The sequence below is a fragment of the Bubalus kerabau genome, chromosome 16 (genome assembly GCF_029407905.1).
Source record: "Bubalus kerabau isolate K-KA32 ecotype Philippines breed swamp buffalo chromosome 16, PCC_UOA_SB_1v2, whole genome shotgun sequence".
Lineage (NCBI taxonomy): Eukaryota > Metazoa > Chordata > Mammalia > Artiodactyla > Bovidae > Bubalus > Bubalus kerabau.
In genome coordinates, this window is record NC_073639.1 from 68,048,991 (window position 1) to 68,068,297 (window position 19,307).

The 19,307-nt window shown below is 48.9% G+C and overlaps 1 protein-coding gene across 7 annotated transcripts in view; it reads right to left on the bottom strand.

Annotated features, from left to right (window-relative positions):
• Window positions 1-19,307, bottom strand: part of ACACB (acetyl-CoA carboxylase beta) — a 115,043-nt gene that overhangs the window by 72,294 nt on the left and 23,442 nt on the right. Inside the window, exon 1 of one of the 7 annotated variants that reach the window (XM_055550717.1) lies at window positions 9,954-10,289. The exons of the other annotated variants lie outside the window; for them this stretch is intronic. Within the exon in view, the coding sequence (XP_055406692.1) occupies window positions 9,954-10,000 (47 nt within the window). The 5' untranslated portion in view covers window positions 10,001-10,289. Of the gene's footprint in view, window positions 1-9,953; window positions 10,290-19,307 lie in introns of those variants that run through there. 7 annotated transcript variants of the gene reach the window in all.

Sequence of the window (19,307 nt, forward strand, 5' to 3'; positions counted from 1 at the left end):
GGACAACAGGATAAGATGGTTGGATGGCATCACCCACTCAATGGACATGAGTTAGAGCAAACTCTGGGAGATAGTGAAGGACAGGGAGGCCTGGCATGCTGCAGTCCATGGGGTCGAAAAGAGCTGCACATAACTCAGTGACTGAACAACAACAAAATCTCCTTAGTGACTTAACTGCCTCTTTTTTCTTCACTTTCTCCTATTATCTGGATGTTGAAATTCCTGAATTGGCCCACAAGTTTATATATTTTTCCCTCTGTTATTACTCTTTTCTTATTCCTTCTGGGCTATTCCCTCAGCCTTAGCTCCTAACTGTTCTAATAGCATGCTTTTAATGTTCAAGAACATGGTTTGGGGCTGCAAATGTCCCCTTTCCTATGCACCCTGTTCCTATGTGTGCGGCACCCTCCCTACCCCCGATGAGGGTATTTATGATAGCTTTTCCAAGTTCTCTTCTCCTGATGTGGTTTCTGTATCTCCCATGTTTCCTGTGTCCCTTTTGGTTGGGTGTTTGTGGTTTGCCTTCCATCTTCGAAACTGCACTTGAATGTATGATAAGCCTTGGTTGCTCTCTCAGGACCAAGAGCAGGAACCAGAGTTGATGAAAAGTACTGGGCATGTGGTGAAGTCACTGAACCCTAAGCTCAATGCAGAGTGATTGAGAGGGAGGGCTGTGTGTTGGGGAATTCCAAGTATTTTTCGAGTCATCCTTGCTGGCTGGTCCAGTTCCCCCAGCAAGGACAAATCTGTGGGGCTTCTGTTGTTCAGTCACCAAGTCATGTCCTACTCTTTGTGACCCCACGAACTGCAGCAAACCAGGCTTCCCTGTCCTTCACAATCTCCCAGAGATGCTCAAACTCATGTCCATTGAGTCAGCGATGCCATACAACCATCTCATCCTCTGTAGTCCCCTTCTCCTCTTGCCCTTGATCTTTCCCAGCATCAGGGTCTTTTGTAATGAATCAGCTGTTTGCATCAGGTGGCCAAAGTATTGGAGCTTCAGCATCAGTCTTTGCAATGAATATTGAGGGTTGATTTCCTTTAGGATTGACTGGTTGGATCTCCTTGCAGTCTAAGGGACTCTCAAGAATCTTCTCCAGCACCACAGTTCAAAAGCATCAATTCTTTGGTGCTCAGCCTTCTACCTGGAAGTTAAAGGTTGGCCAGGCACTGGGAAAGGTCTGGAGGACAGGACAGCTTTCAGGATTCAGCAGCGACACAGCACCCATCCTCCGGTTTGGGAAGTAGGCCCCACATGCTCCACCATGCTCATCAGTGTCCAGTCCAAAGACCTTCTACTTCCCACCCTCCAGAGATCAAACCGCCTGCATGCAACTGGGGTGGAAGTGGGCAGCCCCCAGCCACCTGGGCAGATGGGAGACCTGGGATTCTGTCACCTTGTCCTCTTCACATTGGGGTCCCCAGACGCAGAAACACACGATGCTGCTGATCCCGGTGCCTTCGGGACACAGGCTCTCAGCTTCTCTCTCTGCTCCTTATGGCTCAGACCTCTTGGTTCCGTTAACCAGAGGCTGCTTGTTCATCTGCTTTCCGGTTTCCAAAATGTCACTGCTAACTCCTGCTTCTGTTCTGCTGGGGCCTGATGGGTTTCCAGCTCTTTAAGAAAAATCTTGGAATTCCCTGGTGGTCCAGTGGTGAAGAATCCACCTGCTAACGGCTGGGATGCAGGGTTGATCCCTGGTCCAGAGGGATCCCCCATGCCGTGGAGCAACTAAGCTTGGGACACAACTACTAAGCCTGCGCTCTAGAGCCCAGGAGTCGAAACTACTGAGCCCATGTCCTGCAACTGCCGAGGCCCCAGCACCCTAGAGTCAGCGCTCCCCAACGAGAGAAGCCACCGCAGCGAAAAGCTTGCTCACCGCAACTAGAGAGCAGCCTCCACTGACCGCAACTCAGAAAGCACGCACGCAGCAATGCAGGCACAGTGCAGCCAAACGAAACAAACAAAACTTAAAAGAAAAAGCTCCTGTCATTTGGTGAGGTTTAAACAGGTGCGGAATCAGGCGTTCTGTCCACTCTCTCTCTCATCCCACCAATGGGCTATTCAAGCAGGGAGACAGCCACCTGCCAGGGATTAAGTTAGAGGTTTACCACCGAGGGATGTGTCCAATAATTGTGTCACCAGGCATCTTGGGAGGGCAGGGCTGAGTGGGTCTGAGGGGCCAAAAAGTTTTGGTGAAGAACTGACAGGTCCTAAGGAACACTGCCAGCAGGCCACTGGGAACAGCAAAGTTGTAGGCCAATAAGCCGCTGGGGGAAAGAGATCCCATTTTACAGATAGGCAGACTGAGGCCCAGCCAGGCAATCACCCAGCAAGTAAACAGGATTGGGGCTCTTGCCATCACATCAGGAAATGTTGGGTGTGGGCATTTCCTGCTACACAAAGTCTTTGCATCCAGGATAGTTCCCCATGGGGAAAGCCTTCTAGAAACCTGCAGTCTGTCCCCCTCACCCTCTCCAGGCTCTGCCTATCAGAAATGAAAAAATGGACTTCCAGGCCAGGGAACAAAACCAGAAATGAATGACAGAAACCCATCGTGAGGGCATGAGGCTACACCAGAAGAGGACTTGTATTTTTCAGTGAAGACTTTCTTAGTTTAACTGGGCTTCTGCACGCTGCCTGAAAGAACAAACAAATGGACAAGGGATTTCCGGCCCTTGAGCTGGCGGCCTTCCTGCCTCCATAAACTGCAACCAGCTTCTCTTCTAAAACCTCCTGGGACTGAAGTGCTAAAATGAAATGGGACTTGGAAAAGGACTCTGGAGGTCAATATCATCTTGCAAATGTGGACAGGGCTTTCATCAGAATTACATCCCGTGAACCAGCAAGCAGTTCAGCGTGTTTTGTTTCACTGAACAACAGCCTGTTTTTATTTCTTTAAAACAGTGGTCCCCAAACTTTTGGCACCAGGGACCAGTTTTGTGGAAGATCATTTTGCCACAGACAGGGCAGCGGGGGAGAGATGGTTTCAGGATGACTCGAGCACATGACATGTATTGTGCATCTTATTTCTACTATTATTACATCAGCTCCACCTCAGACCATCGGGCAGTAGATCCCAGAGGCTGGGGACCCCTGCTTTAGAAAACACGCAGATTTGGCCTCACTGCCGTCATTTGCAGACCTCTCATGGAGGAAAACAGACACCAAAACGGGCAGTTTTCTCACAGTGGTTGAACAACGGGTGGTTCCTGTTTTCTTCTTTTTGCCTACATTCATTAAATTTTCCACCATGCTATTATTATTTTCCCTGGTGGCTCAGAGGTTAAAGTGTCTGCCTCCAATGCGGGAGACCCGGGTTCAATCCCTGGGTCGGGAAGATCCCCTGGAGAAGGAAATGGTAACCCACTCTGGTATTCTTGCCTGGAGAATCCCATGGACAGGGAAGCCTGGTGGGCCACAGTCCACGGGGTCACAAACAGTTGGACATGACTGAGCAACTTCACTTCACGTTATTATTTTCAGTAAGAAGAGAAAGCTATTAACGTTGTAACAGGGATGCTGAAAGCCATGGTCGTTTTGGTTTCCACCAGCACTCAGTAGCCTCCACTGTAAAGTGAGGACAACAACACATGCCTCATTGGATTGTAAGGACTAAACAAGCTAGTACGTTTTCCAATGGTCATGTGTGGATGTGAGAGTTGGACCCAAAAGAAAGCTGAGCGCTGATGAATTGATGCTTCTGAACTGTGGTGTTGGAGAAGACTCTTGAGAGTCCCTTGGACTGCAAGGAGATCCAACCAGTCCATCCTAAAGGAGATCAGCCCTGAATAGTCATTGGAAGGATGGATGCTGAAGCTCCGATACTTTGGCCACCTGATGCGAAGAACTGACTCATTGGGAAAGACCCTGATGGAGGGAAAGTTGAAGGCAGGAGGAGAAGGGGACGACAGAGGATGAGATGGTTGGATGGCATCACCGACTCGATGGACGTGGGTTTGAGCAAGCTCTGGGTGTTGGCGATGGACAGGGAAGCCTGGCGTGCTGCAGTCCATGAGGTCGCAAAGACTCGGACATGACTGAGTGACTGGAATGAACTGAACTGATAGAAAGTAAAAGCCAGCACTGGGTGCACGGAAAACTTTATTATTTCAGTGTGGTGATGCCAAGAGAATCAGGGGCTACTGATCTCCCCATCTAACCAAGAATAGCATCAGGCTGCTCCTCTGCCCAGGGCCTCCTCCCCAACCACCCACTCTCCCCACTGGTCTCCCCAACTGGCTAGCTTGATCCTCTGGCTTCAGAAAATCTGAGACATCCCATTTTTATACACACAATCTTAAAACTCAGCAATGTGACCTAAAGTGCAACAAAGAAAAACTCAACCGCTAGAAAAACACCTTTTTGTGGCCTGGGGAAAACCATTCATGGCCGCCGTTTTGATTTCAAAACTGGGGACACAGCCCCTCCATCAGGTGGGCCCCAAACCCATCACAGCGAAGTAGGTGGGCGAACACACAGCGCTGCTGCTGCGGCTTTGCTGCGGGGCCAGCCTCAGAACCGGTGGCTATTTTTAATCTGTTTCTGACGAAGCTGGAGGCCAATCAACATTAGCTCTGGGGGGCTGACCTTTGGCCGGCATTCGTTCCAAGACAAGTGTGGGGGCTGAAATACTCCACGGTGACTTTGGAAATGGCTTCAGGTGCAGTCAACTATGCAAGAGAGCTGTCAGCGAAACACCAAACACCGTCAGCTGCCCAGGCATGAGAACCGGCAGGGCTGCACGGGGAAGGAAGGAATAAACATCCTCAAGTGTTGCTGTAGATTGGGCCCAGAGGGTGCCTCCCTGAATCCCCAGCCTGACACAGGGGAGACCGTCATCTGCGCACAATGAAGAAACCGAGGCTCAGAGAGGCCCACGGACCGCAAGTCACACAGCTGGCAGGTGGCAGAGCTGGGCTTCCAGTCCGACTCTCCCTGACCTCCAGAAGCTAATTTCAAGGCAGAAAGCCACCTGAGATCAGTGGAAGTAACTATATGGTCTGGACTTGGAAAAATAAGCACTCCCATCTGAGACACAATTTTGAAGGCCAGGGCTCTCAACTGGGTGCGACCTTGCTCCCCTGGGGACACACAGCGATGCCTGCAGACATTTCTGGGTGTCACAATGTGGAATGTGCTCCTGGCATCTAGTGGATAAAGCCAAGGATGCTTCTCAACATCTTGCAAAGCCCCCCACGAAGACTCTCGTTCGGTCTCTAAGTTGCGTCCAACCCTTTGTGATCCCATGAACTGCAGCATGCCAGGCTTCCCTGTCCTTCACCATCTCCCAGAGTTCATTCAAACTCATGTCCATTGAGTCAGCGATGCCATCCAACCATCTCATCCTCTACCGTCCCCTTCTCCTCTTGCCCTCAATCTTTTCCAGCATCAGGGTCTTTTCCAATGAGTCAGCTCTTTGCATCAGGTGGCCAAAGTACTGGAGCTTCAGCTTGGGCATCAGTTCTTCCAATGAACATTCAGGGTTGACTTCCTTTAGGATTGACTGGTTTGATCTCCTTGCTGTCCAAGGGATTCTCAAGAGGCTTCTCCAGCACCACGGTTTGAAAGCATCAATTCTTCGGGGTTCAGCCTTCTTTATAGTCTAGCTCACATCTGTACGTGACTACTGGAAAAACCACAGCTTTGACTGGATGGACTGTTGTCAGCAAAGTGAGGACTCTGCTTTTTAATATGCGTCTAGGTTTGTCTCGGCTTTCCTTCCAAGCAGATTTCTTTTAATTTCGTGACTGCAGTCACCATCTGCAGGGCCCCAAATGTCAACAGTGCCCCCGCTGAGAGATCCCAGCAGATTAGAGCAGTCCTTCCAGGCTTTGAATCAGAATCTACTACTTATGACCTGGGGAGTCATGGGAAAGTTGTTTCCACACTTTGTGCTTTGGCTCCCGATAAGAAACACAAACATTCAAAATCCGAATGGGGGACTTCCCTGGTAGTCCAGAGGTTAAGAATTTGCCTTCCGATGCAGGGGATGGTGTGATCCCTGGCTGAAGAACTAACACCCCATATGTCATGGGGCAACCAGAGGTCCCGCTCACTCTAGAGCCCATGTGCCACAACTAGAGAACCTGGCCCTCTACGATGAGAAGCCCGAGCTCTGCAATAAGAGCTCATGTGTCAAAACTAAAGAGAAGCCTGTGCACATGCCACAACAAAGACCCAGCACAGCCCGTCCCCAAAAAAACTGATGCCCGGTCTACTAATCAATCAGCATCTCGAGGGGTTGAGGGATTGAGGGGGGACTCAGGCATCTACATTTTTCAAAAGCCCCCCAGGAAATTCTAATGTGCACGACGCAGGAGTGAGACCCACCAACAATCAACAGGGCAACATGGGCAGCTGGCCGTGGTGCTGAGCCGGATTCCCTTAGCAGTGATGTCCTCATGGGGTATTGTGGGGCTCACTGAAGACCAGATTCTTCTGCCTCATGGCCCTCAACTTTATTTCATTCTATTCCACTCAAGACTCCTCTTGAGCAGCTCTTCTCCAACCACTCTGACCCACATTCATTCATCTGTTCTCTGAACTCTAGTCCTGTTTGCACACCAAAGGATGCTGGCTGGCATTTGGGACCTTGCCTTCCTGCTAGTTCTGGCTCCTCAGTAGATCGTCTAGGCCTTCAGGACAGGATTCCAAACACCTCATGACTCCCCAGGAATCTTTTACAACCGAATTCTGTCATCACTGTTATCAGCTATGCAAATGTCTGTGCTGACTCAGGACAGCACTCAAGACCCAAGTTCTGTGCATAAGAAGCCTGGAAAGTCCAGTTAGGATCAGCCTCAGGGACAGATGAGGAAACCAAGGTTCAGACGGTGGATGACACTTGCTAAAGGTTACACAGCTCAGTGGCAGAGTGGGGCTGTCTATCTCCATCTTTTTAGTGACTCTAAGCTAAGAGAGGATCCATGCAGTGACCCAAGAAAGCACCTTCATAGTGGCTCAGATGGTAAAGTGTCTGCCTGCAATGCAGGAGACCCAGGTTCGATCTCTGGGTTGAGAAGATCCCCTGGAGAAGGAAATGGCAAACCACTCCAGTACCCTTGCCTGGAAAATCCCATGGAGAGAGGAGCCTGGTAAGCTACACTCCATGGGGTCGCAAAGAGTCAGACACAACTAAGCGGCTTGACTTTCACTTTTCACTTTCATTATTATATACACTGTGATCGCATGGCCTTCTGAACTTGCCAGGACAATTCCAATTTTTTGCAAGTTCACTCCTTTGGATTAAAGTATTTGTGAAAGCTATTCTTTTGGATTAAGGTGTGGTTGGATGGCATTATCGACTCAATGGACATGAGTCTGAGCAAAGTCCAGGAGATAGTGAAGGACAGGGAAGCCTGGCACACTGCAATCCATGGGGTTGCAAGGAGTCAGATATGACTTATCGATTGAACAACAATAAACAACAAAAGTTATAGGTTAAGGACTTCCCTGGTGGTACAGAGGTTAAGACTCCACCCTCCCGATGCAGGGGGCCCAGGTTCAACCCCTGGTCGGGGTACTAGATCTGCATGCTGCAACTAAGAGCCTGCATGCCGCAATGAAAACCCAGTGCAGCGAGAAAAAGGAAAACAGTTACAGGCTAAAGTTTTTGTGGTAATAGGGAAAAAAAAAATATCCTTTCCAGACTACCTGTTACTCTAGGATTTGAGTGTTTTGGCTGGACAGGTTCGATTAGGGCTCCAAATGTGGAAGAAATGTAACTCCCATACCCCCCAAAAAACTTAGTGTACAAGAATGACCGTGACCCAAATCTGGGAGCCCTGCCCTTCTGCGGGCCCTCTGCTCAGACACACTCTGAGCCCTCCAAGTCTCTCTGAAGGCTCTGACAGTCTGCTCTGCGGAAGGACCAAAAAACCGGAGGGTCAGCCTCCCTCCTGGAGGAGTGGCCGTACGTGTGGGACACGTCTTTTGGTCTCTCTGAAGCCCACAGCTGAGAAATCAACAACCACTGAGGTCCTTCTGGCTCTAGGAGTCCTTACTTCCCTGGTGTGCTCACCAGCCACAGTCACTAGCTGCCAGCCAAGTCCTTTAGTCTTCTGACTAGTCCAACGTGAGGAAGGGCTGACATTTAGAGTCTGTTCATGCACATCAAGCATTCGAACATGGCTGCCCATGGAAAGCCCTTTGCGCAACAGCCTGAGTGTGAATCCTGGTTATCCTCTCACCAGCCCTGACAGCCTCAGTTGCCTCATCTGTAAAATGGGGGTGAAAGCACCCACTGAGTGTCCCATGGTGGTGATGCAGACCTGGCATGAGCTCACACATACCGAGTGTTCAGTCTGGCATCCTGAAAGCACCCCATAGAGGAAGCACTTAATTACTGTTTCCCCAGGGGGCCGTGATTTTGAATTGCTAAGAAAACATTTGCTTCCCCCACTAGATCAAGAGTTCCCAGAAGGCAGAGCTCAGGTTTCCCAAACATTTCTGGGTCCCTTCCTATTTCTAGATGCAGACCTTACACTCGGGAGATATTCAAGGAATGTTCATGGGCCAGATGGATATACCCTGGGAAGATAACAAGTGATAGAGACTTAGCTATGAAGCTGTCTTTTGCTCTGTTGGTTATAATAAGAAAAAGGGAGAAGGAGCCCAAATATCCATTCTTTGTAGGAGATTATACATTTTAAAGTGTATCCATTTAAAGGAACACAATGGACCCCTTCTGCATGTTGCAGAACAAGGGTCGGCAAATGTTTTCTGTCCAGGACTGGATAGTAAATACTTTAGGTTTTAGAGTCTAGACAGTCTGTACTCCACTACTACACTCTGCCCTTGAAGCACAAAAACAGCTATATATGTTCCAATAAAACCTTATTTGTAGACACTGAAATCTGAACTTCATGTAATTTTCACAACTCACCAAATAGTATTCTTCTTTTGATTTGTTTCAGCCATTCAAAAGTTATAAACTATTCTTGGGACTTCCCTGGTGGTCCAGTGGCTAAGACCCCACACTTCCATTTCAGGGGCCCAGGTTTGATCTCTGGTCATGGAACTAGATCCTATATGCTACAGCTAAAACATCTCATGTGCTTCAACTAAGACCCAGTGTAGATAGATAAATAGAGAAGGAAAGAAAGGTAAAAACTATTCTCTGCTCACAGGGTACACAAAAACAAACTGTGGGCCACAGTCTGCTGAGCCTGGTGGTAGAATACTTATAAAAGAATGAGACATAAAATGAAAATGTGAGTTATGATATAGTATGTTAAATATGATTCGAGTTCATAAATTAAAATACATCTGCACACACACAAAAAGGCTGCAAGACTACATAGCAACTGTTAATAAAGATCAAATGTGGGGCAGAAGTACGGTTGAGTTTGTTCTTCCTTTTTCGCTTATCTATAATTTACTGAATTTTGAACAACGAACATAATTATCATCACTTTGGTAATTTTAAAAAAAAGCAATTAAAATGAGACAAAAAAAGAAATGAGATAAAACAAGTTGGCACCAAGGACTCAGGCACAGAAATGGCAGCGCTCATCTGCTTAGCAAACAACCTTAGATGGGATGCCTGCCCAGGGGCACGTGAGTTCCCCCCTGGGCTTCACGATCACGAGGCTTCAAAAATACCTACCGTGTGCAACCATCATCTTTATCAAGGCTAAGAGGAGGACGAGGCGGAAAGCTCGGCCTCCGCCAACCTGTCAACTAGAGGCACCTGTGCGCTCCTGCGCTGCCTCTTCCAATCAGCATCACTGCCAAAACTGCCTCCACTTCAAATGCCACGCCGAGCTAGCGTCTTCGAGGAGGGCTCCATCTCCCCAGCTGCCAAACTGAACCGGCGTTTCTTTGGGTGCGGGCGGGGAAGACGGGGTGGTGCAGCTGGTCTTCACTCGGGGCAGGGAGTTGGGGGTGGGGTGGGAGGGACTCGGCACAAGCTTATAAAAGATAACGGTCATTATATTGGAAGACTTACTTTACTTTGCGGTCAGGGGAACAGACCTTGCACTTGGCGGGGCTCATGTTGACCGTCCTGCCGCACACCAGGCTGCTCTTGGGACGCAGAGCATGCACCCCCGAAACTCGTCAAGCAGACCCCGGTCCTGCGGCCCGGCCACGTCGTGACAGGGAGGCAGAGGCGCTGTCCTAGAGAGCCTCGGGCCGAGTGGCGCACCAGCCTGCAGGAGCTCAACTCTGCGCCTGGCTTCCTCCATCCTGAAAAGCGTCTGGCACGCGAGTGTCAGGGGCAGACGCGCCTGCCAGGCCCCGCCCCCAGACGGGCCCCGCCTTCCGGGCAGGCCCCGCCCCCTACCGGGCCCCGCCTCCAGTCCCGGGACTCAACGCGGACCCCTTCCTCCCCCCACAGCGTCCGGTCCCCCTCCACCTCCCCCTGCCCAGCCAGCAGCCAGCCGCGCAGCCACCGCTGACCTTGGGCGCCCGGAGCTTGCGGCCCGAGAGTTTAAAACAATCTCGAGGCTCCCCAGTTCTCCCGACTGGAGTAGAACAATTCCAGGATAGCAATCCCCTACACTCTGGCAGCTGGGAAAAACTCTCAAGCAATTCACGTCCTGGAATACGCACACAGTAGAGAAGTGGTGGAAAATAGGGGTTCTTTAAAATGTGAGTCCAATGTCACCTCGGTGCCCTGGTAAAAGCCCCCGGAGTCAAAGTCAACTTTTGGCTTCCAAGCGCCGGCTTTTGCTTATTCTTTCATCTATGCTACCAGACACATGTCTGCTCCATGCCTCCTCCCTACCCACCCACCTCTCCTCCCCACCCCCATCCCCCCACCCCCTCCCTCGTGATCGTCTGGCACACACTTGGAACCACCTGGGTCCCCAGCTAAAATGAGGGCCTCCAAGACAGGAAGGACGCAGCTGCCCTGTGACCCTAAGTAAGTTTCCCTCTAAGACATGTACAGGGTGCTCTTTGGTGCCTTTGTCTCATTTAATCATGGCAACAACCCTACTGGTTTTATTTCCTATCATTATACAGATAAGGAAAGAGGATGCAGAGATAGAATATATACAGGTGCTGGAGACTTGGACCCGGACAAACTGATTCCAATTAGAATGAACGAATGAATGCTTCTCCAAGTAGTTGAAAGGACCCAAAACACTGCCTAGCAAACACTGCAATAACAATAAATGTAACTTACATTGATAGCAAACCAAAAAATTAAAAATAAACTGTGTGCATGCTCAGTCTTGTCCTATTCTTTGCAACCCCCTGGACTGTAGCCTGCCAGGCTCCTCAGATACAAAAAGACAAAAACACCCAGCTGCCATTTCTGAAGAGCTGGGAGCAAAAAGTGGGTGTCAGGATTAAAAGCAGGGTATTATGCATGCCCCCTGCACACAACCCCACAGAGGGCTGGGCAGACCACCTAGGCCACCTCTCCAACCTGACCCCTGGACACACCTCTACCCTCCCCCCACATAAAGAATGAGTTCGCCCCCCTCCTGGGGGAGCAAACAAAGGAAACTGTTACTTGTTTTCTCCCTCCTGCAGCCAGCAGCGGCTGCCGGCACTTCAGCCCCAATAAAGCCTTGCCTGAACTTCTTGTCTGGCCTCTAGTCAGTTTCTATTGGTTGAGGAAGGCCAAGAACCCTGGTCGGTAATACTATCTCCTAACTCTTCTTATTGGGCTTCCCTAGTGGCTCAGATGCTAAAGAGTCTGCCTGCAATGCGGGAGACCTGGGTTTGACCCTGGGTTGGGAAGATCCCCTGGAGGAGAGCATGGCAACTCCAGTATTCTTGCCTGGAGAATCCCCATGGACAGAGGAGCCTGGTGGGCTACAGTCCATGGGGTCGCAAAGAGTTGGACATGACTGAAGCAACTAAGCACAGCACAGCACAACTCTTCCCATTAATGGAAAGAACAAGTTAGAAGGAGGCTGGAGGTGCCTTTCCTGGGGCCCAGGTTAAGCGGAAGCATCAACACTGGGAGTTCGAAGACCGCTTTCTGATCTGCATCTGCTGAGGGTCTGGGTTTGAATGGCTTTGGGGGTCTTCCCAGCCTATGCTGGGAGGCCTCGGGGAGACCCCGGCACCTCTCTGGGCTTCAGCTTCCTGTATATGTAGTGAAATGACTGGTTCGCTTTCTCCTCCCCATCACTTTTATACTGTTTTGTGATTAAACATCATTAAAACGTCTTATAACAATATTTTCAGCAGAAAGTTAGAAAATGCAGAAGAAGATATAAATGACCCATAATTGTACCACATAAAGACAATGATTACTATTTGGAGACACTGCTTAGTCTCTTCAGACACACACACTTATTAAGAATGAGCAGTTTCTTTCTTTCTTTCTTTTTTTTTTGCCACAACACATGGCTTGTGGGATTGTAGTTTACCAACCAGGGATCAAACCCACACCTCGGCAGTGAAAGAGTTGAGTACTAACCATTGGACCACCAGGGAATTCCCGCGAACAATTTTTGTGCTTACTATGCACCAGTAAATATTCTAAGCATACTACACACACATGTCCACAATCCCTCACCAGAAATCCCCAGGGCCCAATGTATTTTGGAATTGGGGAATTTTTTTTAGGAAGGTAAGCCTTATATGACACATTATGGTATTAATATTTCACCAGAAGAAGGCATAAATATTCACACAAAGTGGGATAAATGAAGACCAAAAATAACTGGGCATCTATGCAAGGCAGGTTTTGATAAGTACATTCACAGCCAGTTTATAAACTTAAGTTTCATAACTTTAAATTTTAGGACTCAGTTGTATGATCCTGAACCTGCCCCATTCCACTCAATCCACACATGCATTCCCAATGTGGGAACATTAGGGTAACATGCTAGTAAGAGGTGGCTTTGAACCTAGGATCTTAGCCAGGGTCCATTGTGTACTAACCACTTTGCTGCTTGTCACGAACCCGTGCGATTGCCCCATAACCTTCATTTCACAGTATAAGTAAGGAACTATTTTGCTACATCATGTAACGTTTTCATCAGCTCTGTTTCAAAGGGTTGCATGAGATTCCTACCCTTAGGGGAACTGTTTCCAAGTCCAAGGAAAGGTCAGGATCCAACTCTTGGCCTGAGATGAACCCAAAAGGAAAGGGACAGGAGGGGAGCCCAGGAGGAATCCACACAGTTGTTTTCCTTTTGTCCAGGAGGGCTGGGTCTGTGCCATCCAAAACAACAGCTGCCAGGCACAAGAGGCTATTTAAGTTAATTAAAACTTAAATTAAAAACTCAGTTCTGGGAATTCCCTGACAGTCCAGTGTGCTAAGGGTGCAGGCTCAATCCCTGATTGGGGAACTAAGATCCCAAAGCTGCATCATGAGGCCATAAAATAATAAATAAAATTCAGTCCTTTAGTCACACCAGGCACACTTCAAGTGCTGAATGGCTGCCATACTGAACAGTGGAGTTCTAGAATATTCGATTCTGGAATATTCCAACCTGGCAGAAAGTTCTATTGGACTGTTCTGGTTTGGCTTGAAAGTTGCCTCTTCTAAGAGCTCCTACCTGATCTGGCAGAAAGTTCTGTTAGACTGTTCTGGTTTGGCTTGAAAGTTGCCTCCTCTAAGAGCTCTTACCTGACCTGACCATATTTCTCTAAAATAGATCCCCACGGGTATTTATTCTGTACCCTGTTTCCTTCCTGGCATTGAACACACTTGGAAACTAACTTAGCAGTTTACCTATTTATTTGCACATTTCCAATCTCCCTGCTAGGATATTCTATCTTATTTCCTACTGGAACCATTGTGCTAAATGCATCTCTCCATCCTTCTTCCTTAGCAGTCGCTTAGAACCAGCTCATTGGACATCCAGGTCTAACAATCTCTGATGCTTATCCATTTGGTAACTTGGTTTAATAAACTGCTTTTCCCTAATCCCTGCTGAAATTGCCACAATGAGGGAAAGAACTGGGTCTGGAGGGGAGAGGATATTGGAGATTACCAGAGACCACACTGTGATACGAAAGATCCTGAGTCCTGCTGTCTAGCAGACCTGGCCCTGAAACCTGGCTCCGCCACTTCTGAGCTGTGTGATCTTAGAAAAGGTACTTTGCCTCTTTTTTAAACCATTTTTTTTAAATTGAGGTATAATTTCCCTGATGGCTCAGATGGTAAAGAATCTGCCTGCAATGCAAGAGACCTGTGTTCAACCCCTAGGTTGGGAAGATCCCCTAGAGAAGGGAATGGCAACCCACTCCAGTATTCTCGCCTGGAGAATCCCATGGACAGAGAAGCCTGGCAGGCTACAGTCAAAGAGTCGCCAAGAGTTGGATATGACTGAGTGGCTAACATTTTCATAGTCGATTTACAGTGCTGTGTTAGTTTTTTGTACACCAAAGTGATTCAGTTATACACATATACTTTTTCAGATCTGTTTCCTTTATAGGTTATTACAAGATATTGAATTTCATTCTCTGTGCTATATAGTAGGTCCTTATTTATCTATTTTAAATATATAGCATGCGTGAGTGCTATGTTGCTTCAGTTGTGTCCAGCACTTTGAGTGTACGCATACACACACACACACACACATATATATATCTGTGTCCAGCTCTTTGCAGACATATATATGTTAATCTCAAACTTCTAACTTATATCCTCCCCTGCTATCCCTTTTGGTAACCATAAGTTTGTTTTCCATGTCTATGAGTCCGTTTCCGTTTTGTAAGTTCATTGTATCTTTTTTTTAGATTCCACATATAAGTGATATCATATTTGTCTTTTTTCTGTCTGACTTACTTCACTTAATATGATCATCTCTAGGTCCATCCATGTTGCTGCAAATGGCCTTATTGCATTTTTTTTTAAATTTATTTTATTTATTTTGCTGCATTGGATCTTAGTTATGGCATTCGTGATCTAGTTACCTGAGCAGGGATCGAACCCAGTCCCCCTGCATTGAGAGGGTTGAGTCTTAGCCACTGGACCACCAGGGAAGTCCCTGTTTCATTGTTTTTTTAAAGCTGAGTAGTATTTATTTCACCTCTCAGAGCCTCAGTTTTCTCATCTGTAAAATAGGGATCCATTGCCAGCATTGTACCATGTTTATGAAGGATAAATGGGTAATTTACATAAACTATAGGTAGAACTAGGTAAGTTCTGGATAAATTTGAGTGCTGGATGAAGTGGTGCTGGTGGGAAAGGGGCTGGGGAGGAATCTACTTCTTATTAAGTACCTACTGTGTACCAGACTCTGCGTACTTTACAAACATTATCCTGTTTAATTTTACAGATGCGGCACCGGGGCCAGGACAGCTGCTGCACCCCGTCCAAGGTCACGCAGTGGAGGGTGGCAGAACCAGAGTGGAGCTCAGCTCTGAAGTCTGGCCGTTTCTTTAACCTTTCCAGAAACTCAAAACTGCCTTCCCCTAAAGATCATTAGTTAGGGAATATTTTCTTTCTCATTTCCAGTAACCAGGGTTAAAAGTTAAGCTCACCAGGAACGTGATGCCTATGGAAGAGGCCGTCTCCTCATCTAGCTTTCCCTCATTTTGACAGTGTATACACATGATGTGCTTAAAAGTGAAGGAGGAAACAGAACAGGCTCTATCTTGAAAGCAGGACTCCATCTTGGGCCAGACTGTGGACTTTGAGCTATATGCCCAGTAACTATGGAAACGACATACCAACTGGAAAACCAGGCCCCCAGAAGGAAGAGCTCCAAGGCTCTCCATCGCTAAAAGAATACCCTAATTTTCTGTGTAATCAAATAGAATCGTACATTCTATTCTGCTTAATGGGGTATGACCACAAGCCTATTGATAATTGTGCACTGTGGGCACCGTACTCCAGTACTCTTGCCTGGAAAATCCCATGGACGGAGGAGCCTGGAAGGCTGCAGTCCATGGGGTCGCTAAGAGTCGGACACGACTGAGCGACTTCACTTTCACTTTTCACTTTCATGCATTGGAGAAGGAAATGGCAACCTGCTCCAGTGTTCTTGCCTGGAGAATCCCAGGGACGGGGGAGCTTGGTGGGCTGCCGTCTATGGGGTCGCACAGAGTCGGACACGACTGAAGCAACTTAGCAGCAGCAGCAGCAGCACCAACTATCTAGGCTTAAGGCATATGAATCACGGGTTAACTTTGATTGCATCTTTCTTTTTCCTGTGTTCAGACTATTCAGGGACCCTTATACGCTTAGGGTATATAAGGTTTTAACAAAAACTGGTTGGAGTCCTTGGCGAAGAGGAGACTCTACCCTGGGCCCGCCTGTGTAATAAACTGCACTCCAATATCTGCATTGTCCTTCTGAGTGAGTTTGTTTCCCGGAACGCATGGCTACAACATTTCGGGCACTGCCCAGGAAACTCCTCACTTTGAGGAGACAAGTCCCATTTGGGACTACTCCGAGGCCTTGTGGCTTGAATCTTCTAGAGGGAGGAAGGCGCCCCACCCTTCTGGAAGGATTCTGCTTCTCAAGGCCCGGACCTCTCACGTTAGCAGGTAGTGGATGGCAGCAGGGGAACTGAGCGCTCAGGTGAGGAGGAACCCACCCGGCAGGGTGGAAGAGGGGGTCTGATCACCCTCCTGGGAGGGATTAGAAGGGGCACAGATCCACAGGAGCCTGGAATAGGCAGGTGGCAGCAATTGCTTGGTGCACAGGTCGATGAGCGTGCTAGGGCTTAGAAAGGAAATTTGTGAAAGTCATTTAGGAGGTGTGTGCACGCTGTCTTGGGGAAAATTATTACCAAGCAATCGCCAGGGGATTTTTAGGAGAAGAAACTTGGTCGTTGTGTGCTCGTATTCTACCCTCCCCCAGGAGGTGTCCTGTCTGCTGTGAAATTCTTGAGCCCCTCAGAATTGTCAGGCTAGAAGGAGGGGGATACATAAGTGAATATGAATTGGCTTTTCCAGAGATGGCCTGGGACATGGGATATTTAACCCACCTGTGTTTTCATCCACACCTGATCAAGCCCACCAAGGCAGAACAGACTCTAAGGGAGAAACAGTCTTGGACCACCTGGTGTTCTGGTTTGGCCATGCTGACTGGCGGGTGAAGACATGCGGATCCCGATCCCCCTTCTCCCTCTGGGATCAGGCAGGATTTGGACGAGGATGACCTGCCCTCCCCCATACTGGATGATGATGCGCCCACCACCCAGTGCGCCACCAGGATCGGAGGCCGCCTTAATGCCCGACCCAGGGCCAGGTGAAGTTCCTGCAGCAGCCGCTGCTCCTCCGCCAGCTCTCCCAGAGGTCATAGAGCTGCCACCTCGGCAGGCTCTGATCCCGGTGGTAGAAGCCTCTGGCCAACACTTCCAGGATCAGGCTCCAGCCAAACCACCCAAGCTATACCCGCCTCTCCTCTCCCAGTGAGTACTGACAGGAAGGGGAAAGGAGACACCAGAATCAAACAGAGGCTGCGCTCCTCTAAGGAGCCAGAGGAAAGGGCCCCCGCAACAAATGCCCCTCAGAGAGTTACAGTAGCCTCCGGTTCAGGGGACAGACAGCTGCCACCATTAGCTCCCCCGTAGCCTATTATTACCAGGTTAGGCTAATGGAGACTATTTTTCGAACCCACTGCCCTGCATCAGATGACATAATCCAACTACTCGTCTCCCTCTTCAGCACTGAGGACAGACACAGGGTCCTAACTGAGGCCAGAAAATGGTTAAGAGCAATGGCACCTGAGGGTACTGCAAACCCGCAGCGGTGGGCAGAACTAGCCACCCTGATGAGAGGCCCAGTGGGGACTGTAACACAGAGGAAGGGAGGGGCCACCTCGAGAGATACTGGGCGGCTATTTTACAAGGTCTCAAGAGGGGGGCCCGAAAAGCTACGAGTATTGCAAAACCCTCCAGATGTGATTCTAAGGGAAAGCGAATCACCCTCTGGGTTGTACAAAAAGACTGTGCGAGGCCTATAGACCCAGCCAGAGGCTGCTGGGTGTCAGATGGTGACTAATGCAGCCTTTGTGTCTCAAGCCTACCCTGAAAATGTCAGATGGGAGGGCACCAAGTGACTCAGGAATTTTTAAACATCCCTGAATGCCTAGTACCTTTGTTGGGAAGAGACTTGCTGTCTAAATTGGGGGCACAAGTGACCTTTGCCCCCACGAAAGGCCCACTGTTCGAGTGGGCTTAACTACCTATTTACTCTTCCTCTCAGTAACACCTCAAGATGAATGGAGGTTGCACGATCTCCTGGAAGGGAAACTGGACGGGCTAAACAGTTGAGAGAGAAAGTTAACTCAACAATTCCCTGAGGTCTGGGCAGAAGACAACCCACCCCACCCAGGCTTACAAAATAAGTCCCACTGGTAATAGAACTCAAACCCGGTACAATGACGTCAGCACCCGCCTTGGGCCTGCCAGACCTTGCTAAGCTGTTTACTCTTCATGTGACTGAAAAGGACAAGGTGGCTATGGGAGTGATGCCCCAGACTATGGGAACTTGGGACAGACCCGTGGCTTATCTCTAATCAGCTGGACAGTGCTGCCCCTGGGTGGCTGGGATGCTTATGGGCAGTTGCTGCAGTTGCCTTACTGGTCCGGGAGGCAACCAAGCTGGCTTTGGGCCAAGATTTGTTCGTAAAAGTCCCACATGAGGTCAACACTCTCCTGCGAGGGGACCCCCATAAATGGCTGTCAACATCCCGGATTACTCAATACCAGGGACTCTTATGTGAGAACCCCCATGTTACTACTGAGCCTTGTCAGGCCCTGAATCCGGCCACTCTCCTTCCTGTGGGAGAAGGTGGGCCCTCACATGATTGCAAGGAAATATGCCAGCAGACCTGACTTCAGAGACCAGCCAATCCCAGACCCAGATTGGGTCCTGTACACCAAGGCCACGAGCCTGGTGAGACAAAGACAATGACTGTCGGGATATGCAGTCGTCATGGAAGAAACCATTGCTGAGGCTAGCTCTCTGCCTGCACACTGGTCCCCTCAACAGGCCGAACTATATGCTCTAATCCAGGCCCTCCAGCTGTCAAAAGGGAAGAAGACAAACATTGACACAGACTCCAGGTATGCTTTTGCCACACTACAGGGCTCTGTATAAGGAGAGAGGTCTTTGACAGCTAGTGGAAAAGATATTAAAAATAAGGAAGAAATTAAGACCCTATTAGATGCTGCTGGGAACCAGAAAGGGTTGCAGTCATACACTGCCGAGGACGTCAAAAAGAGGATACCCCCCGGGCTCAGGGAACAGACTGGCAGATAAGGCCACTAAACAAGCAGCCGAGGGCTTGGGGGTGACAAGTGAGGCCCCTATTAAAGCTCTCATATTGGCGGAGCTACCTGAGCTAACGCTAGACTCTCCAAAATACACTGAAGCCTAAAACCAACTAGCCAAAGCGGAAGGGGCCATCAAGACTGAGACGGGATGGTGG